The 9,891-nt window shown below is 37.0% G+C and overlaps 1 protein-coding gene across 1 annotated transcript; it reads right to left on the bottom strand.

Annotated features, from left to right (window-relative positions):
* Positions 1-7,627: 7,627 nt before the first annotated feature.
* On the bottom strand, positions 7,628-9,281 carry LOC129747879 (collagenase-like). Its single transcript, XM_055742258.1, has 3 exons — positions 9,145-9,281; positions 8,742-9,090; positions 7,628-8,206 (listed from the first exon to the last, which is right to left on the bottom strand). Exons 1-3 carry the CDS (start codon positions 9,187-9,189, stop codon positions 7,821-7,823), a joined length of 780 nt encoding a protein of 259 aa, XP_055598233.1. The 5' UTR covers positions 9,190-9,281; the 3' UTR covers positions 7,628-7,820.
* Between the last annotated feature and the right edge of the window lie 610 nt (positions 9,282-9,891).

Raw genomic sequence — 9,891 nt, forward strand, 5'->3', positions numbered from 1 at the left:
GGACTGTGACTTCAACGGTTTCCAACTAGGATCAACCACGTCAACATCGGATTTCCGCATGGGCGGATCAATCAACGTAGCAGCTTATTTAAAATACAAGGCCCACAAACTGTAGGGTCCAGGTGAGGACCTTTCCAATCAATTTACTCTTTTGAAACCCTCTACCGGGTCTTATATATTCTTTTCATATCGACAGAAAACCGCTGGAGATGACACCGAGACGACAACTGGGTTCAACGCTTCGCTGGTACCATCATCGTCAACGTAGTCAACTCTCCCGAAGACAGCATCATCCAACAACTACTTATGGTCAACGATTCAACGTTCCAGAAATAGTTATTTCTGCGAGGGGCAGGATGTTCGATTCACAATGTGCATCGAAAAATTATTCGCACCAAAGGTTCAACCATCGGCGTGTGATGATGAGACACCCTATTGAACCATCATCAACAGTCATCATTTCGACCGAGATTGCAGCAGAACAATAAACGCCGGCCGGCGTGCCGGTGAGGTTTTGTAGCTTCACACAATAGACCAACAAAATTTCGGTCGATTGTGTGCTGAACGATTTTCTACACACGCTGGGGGAACAAACTAACAACCGACAGTCTTCGTTCGTTCGCAGCCGTCGATGCACATTGATTCGCACGCAAATTCCAATGCGACTTGGAACTTACTATTTTAATATAAGTGCAATTTTTATGTTAAGTTCAAATCGCTAATTTTAAGAAAAATATACTTTAAGTCCCAAATTAAACTTTAATAAAGAGTTTCTGTTAAGTTAATTGGGCTTTCGTTAGTTTATCGGTGGAAAAATAAATCGTGTATAAAGTGTGAAAACGGACTTGTTATTTCGTTCAGCGAAATAAGTTTAACGATCACAAATATATCTCAAGTGGTTCCGGATTTTGTCCACTGCCCTCCCGGGGCTTCGACACCCGGTTTTATCCGAGTTTGCCTGGATATTCAATACAAAATTTGGGTGCAGTCCGGCCCGCCTCGGTTGCCTGATTTCATTGAAAAATGCCTGGATTTCAGTCGTCAATTTTTAAATCAAATGCCCGAATTTGACCAGGTTTTTGTATAAAATAGCCCGGATTTGTCTGGCCCGGACATGTGCTAAAAAAATTCTGGCAACCTTAACAAAGGGGTTTGTGGCGGCAAAAAGTAACAATTAACTTCATTGTAATGATATTTGTTACATATATACCAGTTTGTAGCTTAGTATTTAACTAAGATATCCTCAATTTTTCAGATCATTATCAAAAGCACTTCATTATCGATTCACAGACATCAGACGTAAAAAATTTTGGAAAATATACCTCAGATCCAATAATTTTCAAATCTACTTTTCTCCTATGAAAGAAATGCTACATTAATTTCCAGTACATCGTTAGAAAGCCCATATTTTTAGCTTAATTTCGAAATATTTTTTTATTTTTACACGATTTAGAAAAAAGTGTAAAAAATGAGTAATTTTATGATTTACTCCAAGGGTTTAAACATTTTGGTCTTTAAGAAAAATGCCTTGCGTTGCCCGAAACTTTTTTGTCTTTTTAACATAGCAAACGGTCTAATAATTCGAATGCAAGAAAAAAAATCGCTGCATATATCCGCATCCTTCAAAGTTATATTAGAATAAAAAAAATGGGTAATTTTTATCCATTTTGGAAGAATAGTATGTTTCATCATCATCAAACAAACATTGTTCATAACGTTCAGGAAGATGATTTTAATTGGTTGTGACCAAAAATTACGACAGAATGACAATATCTGTAGAAATAACTGGTATTTTTTTAAAATCTACTTTTCTCCCGAAAATTATAAAATTTTAATGTTGCTTTTTTTTGCGTGTACTCTCTAATTCTTCATACAAAACTGAATAATCTTGAATAAAAGTACCCTGGATCGTTTTGTTTTAATCTCTCAAATATTTTTTTGTAAATACAGAACTCTCAAATATTCACGTCATTCCGAGAAAATTTTATTCAAACAAATATTGTTTCAAATCTTCACTACGCTTTTAAAGAGTTATTGTTTCACTTATATTGTCCTTTCTGAGCACACATGCAAAACCAAAGCGGGAAATAGTTTATATTGGATGATAAATGTTTACAATTCATTTTATTTTCAAAAAAATTCATAAAAAGCAAAAATGTTATATGATTTTAATCGCCGTAATTTGAATGATTATAATTTTAATGGCATATGCGGCGGAATGAAAACTAGAAAGAATTTTATTTTATAGAAATTTGAAAGAAAGGTGAATAGACAGGCATTAGTGCGCCAATAGGAGAAATCTTGATAGGTGTTGAAATTTTTAGGCTAGAGGGCATGTTGATGAAAAGCTCCCATGAATTGCTCCCGCCTTTGCTCTTTACTAGCTAACTATACATGAGAAACTCAGAAAGAGAATTCCCATATATAGCGAGCCCAGTGGTTTGAGAGCGTGTTTTTACGCACACTTCAAACGAGCTAGTTATGGGTCAGTCTAATGTACATACTTGAATCTTTTTACGCTCATCCATTATATGAATGCTTGATTTGATAAATTTAAAACCAAATAAAATTAAATTGGATCTAATTTTTTTTTAGATTTCTTAATATAGGTTAGTTTGAAGTTTCATAATTCATATTTGAATGGTGTCAAATCGAGGGAAGGATGAATTCGTGCAAGAGAATATGTACTGTGGTTCAAAACAATAATTGTTATTTTGCAATCTAATTATGAATCCTTGTAAACGCAAGTGAGAATAGTACTGCATCGGATTTTGGAATGAGTTAGACATCACTTTGTAAAGATTTTAAATTGTCAATAAACCAACTGTAAACAAAAGAAAAAATACAGATTTGTAATTGTGATTCGGTGATTACGCTTAGTCGAAAAAAATCAATCCAAAACGAGAAGATTGAATTTATTTTGTGAAATATTGGTGTCAAACAGAAAGATTAGAAGGTACCAAAGACTGTCAATTGAAGTCACACGTTTCTTAAGCGCTTACTGGAAAACTGATCACTCCGAAGGAAAATGTGACCACAAATAAAATTTCTTACTTTATTACTAAGAATTTAACAAGGCAATTTAACACTTAAAGTTCAAAGGTAGTTTTTCACTTATTAGAATAACCAATATCTGTAAATCCATAAAACATTAGGCGGCGTCCATAAATTACGTAACGCAAAAAGTGCTCATTTTTTACCCCCTCCCCCCTGTATGTCACAAATAGTAACGCTTCGACGTACCCCCCTATGAAAATTACGTAGCGCTGATACTTAACCCCCCCCCCCCCTCCTTCTTCTAATTTTTTAAAATAGTGATTTTCGAAGATCAGAGATAGATTTGAACAAAAAATTTTTAACATTCATCAACACGGAATTAATATCTATCCAAATCGCTTCATAGTACTCACTGAGGATATCTCTCTGATAAAATAAATTGATTGCATTATTACGAGTTGCTCTGTGTTTGATCACTGATGGTCTATCATATTTACATTATTTAGTTCATGGAGCGTAACTTGTTATGTAAAATTTACTCCAGTTAGTAATATTCGTCGGAATAAATAAAATTGCATTTGTAAATTAATTGAGAGAAAAGTCAAATTTCCGTTTGAAGGTTTATTTGAGTTGTTGAGGGTAAATGTACCTAATCATCGGTTTCCCAACGGTTATTTCACGGGTATTCAATACACATTTTTAAGAAGTCTATCTTGAAATCTTTAAAGAGGAAAGATTACAAACCAGTTTCAATCATGTTGAAGCTTACAGCTTTGAAGCTGATTTTAGTTTGCTCATCATTCTGCAAAAATTGCATGAGATCAAAATAACTGCGATTTCTAAACTGAATTTTTTAAGGAAAAATCGTTACATAACGATGAGAATTCCTCCCCCCCCCCCCTCCCCTATGTCACAAATCGTCACGCTCGAGCTTACCCCCTCCCCCGCTATGGGCGTAAACAAATTTCCAATCTTATGATTCCGTACATATTTAAATAGTTTGAGTATTTTATTGTTTTTTTTTCTATCTGACCGAATAAAAAAGAAACTGCATGGTAAAGGCAATCAATGTATGACTTCAGAAGAAAAAATATTCAAGTATTTAAGTGTAAAACAATATTCTGGGCTTGTGATATAGCCCAGTTGGCAAGTCTGTTGTCTCCTGATCCGATGTCCGCGAGTTCGAGCCCAAGAGTAAACATCGAACACAGTTGTACCGGATAGTTTTTCAATAACGATCCGACAAATGCAACATTGATAAAGTCGCGAATGCCATAAAGATGGTAAAACGACTATAATCGAAACAAAAAAATAAAACCATATTCACTTCCCTATTCCACTTTTTTTAATTTTTCATTCCATTAAAATTCAAAACATAATGAAGAATTAAGAAGCTCAGATTTAAAACAAATACCAAATTTATCACAATTTGCTCATGTATGCGGAATATTAGTGACAATTAAAAAAATGTCTTTACATTTCATTACCTACTCAAATGTTAAGGAGATAAATGGTTTGCAAATTCAAAGTCAACACTCTAAGTAATTCAACAGACGCTGATTGGTGTAATTCGGTCCAGAGAATTGCAAGTTACAGCTGCTTGAGTTTGGTAGACCGACTTTTCTTCAATCTTGAGCCTTTTTCGTCGAGTGAACACCCCCACGGAGTGGAACATTTTTGAAAATTCAAAAGCACATCTACTAGAAGAAGTTCAAAGTTTTTATAGAAATTCGAGCGTTTACGGGTATTTTGTAACGGTTTTTTGCCGCTTGGGGGGAGGGGGGAGTGTTCACCCCGATCACCACCCCCTCCCATAAGAATCACGCCTGTGTCCACATCGAACTTGCTCTTGTCAGTGAAAAACTCCAACCCCGAAATTTGCTTAAAATCGGCTTTCATATACGTTTCGTCGTCCATCACACAGCAGCCATATGTTGTCAGCATCTTTTCTCCGTGCCCGAGTTTTAGCCGTTGATTGTTGCCGCTCATCGCGATTTGAGAAGTTGTCTACCTTGTTTGTATGTAGTCCAGCCAGCTCTCTTCTTTGCATTCTGGAGCACCAAATCACGGCTTGAGACGTTGGGATTTGCTTAAATCATTCGCTTCACCTTTCCCTTCGTCTTTTTGTTCTCCGGTCCCGGTTTTCTTCTAGCTCTTTGCAATGGTTCAACGTCAACTGCTCCTGGAACCGCTTCAATACTCTGGAGACGGTTGAACCACTGACCATACTGACTGGACACTCGAATTCGTTTTCTGGATAATTTTTCCAGAAAAAAAAACAAAAAAAATCATTTTTCCAACAGTACGCAATGTCGATTCCAGAGTGCGCATCGATCGATTTGAAGAAATGCTATCCCAGTTAGGAAATGCCACCCAACTTTAAAAATAAAACACGCAATTTCTACGATAAAATCGGGCTAAATAGGACCATTTTTCCTACAGGGCATTTTTTGTCAAATTTTTCAGGTTCTCCACCTGCCGTCGGTATTGCGAACCTGCAAAAGCTGACAACAAAAAATTAGACAGAAAATGGTTGAATTTTTGTTCTAAGAGTCAAGTCAGTGTGGTCAGTGGTTGAACTGTGAATGGTCAATAGACTGAGTCGATTTGGGGTCATTTTTGAATTTCCCAAACCCTGGGGTCTTAAAAGCTTCGTCTTGGTCCAAAACTCATACATGATTTTTTGCAGAATTTTTAAGTAACGTTTACATGAGTAAGTTTGAACTTTTAGGTTTGTATGAGAAAATTGAATATTTTGTACTGAAAAATCAACATCGTTTTTGTTTCTTCTGTGGAACCGAGCCAGCTGACGGTTTTTGTGCCAATTTATAAAATTCCTTGAGGAAATTTTCCGCTGAACAACTTTGTCGAAGGCCGTAACTTCGTATTTTATTTGGCAAAAAAGTTATTAGCATTTTAATAGGGGTATGTCTTTTCGCATTGATAAACAGTAAATTCAATAGACATCACTGCTGGACCCTCGCGAAGTATTGCATGAAAAGTAGTCATGCAATACCTCGATAGGCACCCTGCAGTGATCTCAATTTAATTTACTGTTTATCAATGTGAAAAGACATACCCCTATTAAACTGCTAATAACTTTTTTGCCTAATAAGATACGAAGTTACGGTCTTCGACAAAGTTGTTCAGCGGAAAATTTCCTCAAGGAATTTTATAAATTGGCACAACAAACATCAGCTGGCTCAGTTCCACAGAAGAAACAAAAACGATGTTGATTTTTCAGTACAAAATATTCAATTTTCCCATACAAACCTAAAAGTTCAAATTTACTCATGTAAACGTTACTTAAAAATTCTGCAAAAAATCATGGATGAGTTTTGGACCAAGACGAAGCTTTTAAGACCCCAGGGTTTGGGAAATTCAAAAATGACCCCAAATCGACTCAGTCTAATGGTCAATGATACTTTTTGTGTAGTTTTATCGACAACTTTAGATGCAGGTTACCGACCCTTGCTCCAAGGATTTTAAATAGACGGGAACCAGCGCTATGGAAAAGCCTCTAAAAAGCACTGCAGTGGGTGAGTCGGGTTGGATGGTGGATTGGGGATGGTCCATGTTGGCTAACCTCCCGGTCGGTCCCGTATAGGTTAAACGATCTCCCAAATGTTTTGTGTTTCTGATGGCTTTACAAGGTTATTATTTTTCGGCCTGGCTGCGCTGGCAGGGGTTTTTGCCAAGCCCGGTCAGGCCGGATTGGTTTTTCTCGCTAGCCCGGGTCCATCAGGAAGTTACTGGCTGGACGACCGCGGCACCGGTGTTTGAAAATAAACTCTGGTTGGCTGTAATAGTTTCCTGATTTACCCACACCTAAAATGGGTTAAAATGGGTTAGTGAGCATATGGGTGGGTGTTTGGATGACACACTTGTTGTTGGTTTGCTCTTTTTGACGTCGGCGAAATTGACTGGGTTGGATGGTATTTATGTATGAGAGGGTTCAATCTGAGCAATGTTCTCGGCATTTCAAATTAGATATGGCTTTGGTTTTGCCAGGAAGCAGCGAGCCCTTGATTATAGTGTGGAAGTTTGATTAAAAGTGTTCGACTTATTTTAAAAGCATTGATTTTTTTTAAAAGAATTATAGGCACATTACCCATTAAGGAAGGCATTCGCCAGCTGAATAGAAACAAGTCGGCTGGAAAGGATGGCATCGCAGCTGAACTCATCAAAATAGCCCCGGACAAGTTGGCCGATTGCCTACACCAATTGACAGACCGGATCTGAGATGAAGAACAGCTACCGGAGGAGTGGAAGGATAATATGCCCCATCTACGAGAAGGGCGACAATTTGGACTGTGATAACTATCGAGCGATCCCTGTGTTGTCTCGAATCCTAACCCGCCGCCTAACGCCACAAGCAAACATATTCGTGGGAAGTCATCAGGCCAGCTTTATTGAGGTATACGACGGACCAGATCTTCACATTGAGACAAATCCTCCAAAAATGCCGTAAACACCAAGTCCCTACGCACTACCTATAAATCGACTTCAAAGCGGGATACGACACGATGTAATGTACATCTAATAACAAATTCAAATGTAATAGTGTTTGAGTCCCAAGCCTGGTCAAGGGGCAGTTCAAAATTGCATATAAGTAAATTAGCACAAGGCGAACATTGCATTAAAACTTTGTATGCATGACTTTTATTTTTGTATTTCTATTTTGGATGTTCTAAATCCTATCTGATTCAGAGTTATAATCTTTTATTTGATTTGGTTGCCATTTAATAACATAGTTCTATTTGCAGAGAAATTTGGGTATATTTCATCATTTTTCAAAAGCATGTGAACGAAAATAATTTACCTCATATTCCAGTTATGTTCTGAATCCATTGACGAACACTTGTAATTCGAACGGTTCCAAACGGTTTTCCTGTGCTACAACCGTAAAAATGAACGAATGAATTAACCCCGATTTGTATGTTATTGTAAACAAGAGGACCCCCTGAATCACTTTTACAGATACTTTGTCCCGCAAGTCCTTTAGCGCACAATGTCGAATCGACCACGGTTCTCGGTCCAAATATTGGAATGCACTCCGAGTTGGAAATAACCTTCACTTCTGCGTATCTTAGATTTTCACTCAAGCCAGATGAGTCACTCGTTTTCCCAAATCCCATGTCTATTGAGTTGTAGCCTTCAAACGAGTTGGTTTCGCCAATGTTTGGTAAACTGATTGGCTTGACGTTATCTGAAATTGGATACAGAAGCAAATTTTAGATTAATGATGAAGCTAAATCACCGAAATAATTATTCATTTCATCATGTTATTGGCACGAGCGGCGAGTTGACACTCTGATAAAAGAATTGTGTAGAAATAAAGCATAGGAGGATAGCCAAGCATCAGATGTGCTATCTTGGATAAAGTGTTATAGGGTTGGCTAATTAGGTCTAGAGCAACTTTTAAGGAATGCATGGGGTTAGTACACAATTTGGCCCATCTGATGCTTGACATCTGATTCATTCCTTAATAATTCTTTCAACAAGCGCTTCAACTCGCCGCACGCGTCAAAAACGTTATTAAGTTAACATTTTAGAGAAGCTTAGCTCGATTATCTACTGATCATTTCTCATTTCTGCACGATTCCGCATTTAAGAATCTTCAGAACGCAAGAATATAGATCAGTATCAACAGCTAAAAATCCATCCGCTTTCATGGAAACGAAACTTAACAAAGAATTCTATTCTTTTTGATGATACATAATGTGAAGGGTGGTATTACTTACCTGTGTATTCAATATCGCTCGAAAGATGCAACAGAGCGATATCGTTTTGAAGATATAACCAGTCGTATTCGGGATGAATGTATTTTTCCTGGGTAATAAATTTTGTTCCACGATTAAGATCAGCACTGCCAACTAGTATCTCGTAGCTAGTCTCAGCATCAACACAGTGAGCAGCTGTCAATATCCATCTTTTGCCAATAATTGAGCCGCCACATAAATTTGTCACTTTACTGAGAATGGTTGCAAAGTACGGAAACTGTCCAGTGGAAGCTATGTTGGCGTTGACCATACGAGTTTGTCTAATTTTCTCATCGGAAAGACTCGCTGGAACGGGTGGTTCGAACGATGCCTAAAATCAGGAAATTTTTTAAGTAAATTTACAATAACAACAATTATGGCTTACCTGTGCAGCAACCGAAATTGCCAATAACACAAACAATATTTCCATAACTGCAGAGTGCGCTGCTTAGCTGTTCAATTCAGAATAAAATTTACTGTAATTTTTATGTCTTTTTATACTACACAGCTTGTCCTCGAACTTCTCCTTCTAATTGGGAAACATTTTGACGTGTTTTCCATTTTACCTTCAGTCGAACAATTGTTTTTCACAATTGAACATATAGCAAGCTCCGTTGTCATCTCTGGTTTAACATAGGCAATAAAAAAAAATCGTCCAATGGCGCACAGATGAGCGGCTTACGTAGCAAATTTACAGACAAAGCCTATTCCTTTTGTTTACCAAGACGTTACCCAAGCAACCAACTGTCCCATGTTTATTTTAACGAAAAATACCTGCAGAGCTCAAAACTTGCCTAACAAAGGTTCTGTTTATAAAAAGTCCCTTCAAAGCACATAATAACGAATTTGAAACATACAACTTTACTGGTTAAACGTTTCCTGAATTTCATCATATATAATCGTTAATTTTATTTTGTTTGTTTTTGAATTTTGTACATATTTTTTACTTTGAACTAAAACTGAATTTGTTTGAGCCCAACAAGCTGCACGATTGGAAATGCCCCAACTTATTTCAAAATATGATTTCAAAACCATGGCATATGGTACCTCTTAAATTCTGGAAACCCTTTTTTTTTTTTTTTGAATGATATTGTATCCAACGGAAGTCATTTCATCAGATTATTTTACTGTT

Source organism: Uranotaenia lowii, chromosome 2 (assembly GCF_029784155.1).
Source record: "Uranotaenia lowii strain MFRU-FL chromosome 2, ASM2978415v1, whole genome shotgun sequence".
Classification (NCBI taxonomy): Eukaryota; Metazoa; Arthropoda; class Insecta; order Diptera; family Culicidae; genus Uranotaenia; species Uranotaenia lowii.

Excerpts from the sequence above, each read along its gene's own strand:
- LOC129747879 (XM_055742258.1), bottom strand. The coding sequence starts at position 9,189 with ATGGAAATATTGTTTGTGTTATTGGCAATTTCGGTTGCTGCACAG. Across the intron at positions 9,091-9,144 it reads CAATTTCGGTTGCTGCACAG|GCATCGTTCGAACCACCCGT; the intron begins GTAAGCCATAAT and ends TCCTGATTTTAG. Across the intron at positions 8,207-8,741 it reads GAGCGATATTGAATACACAG|ATAACGTCAAGCCAATCAGT; the intron begins GTAAGTAATACC and ends ATCCAATTTCAG.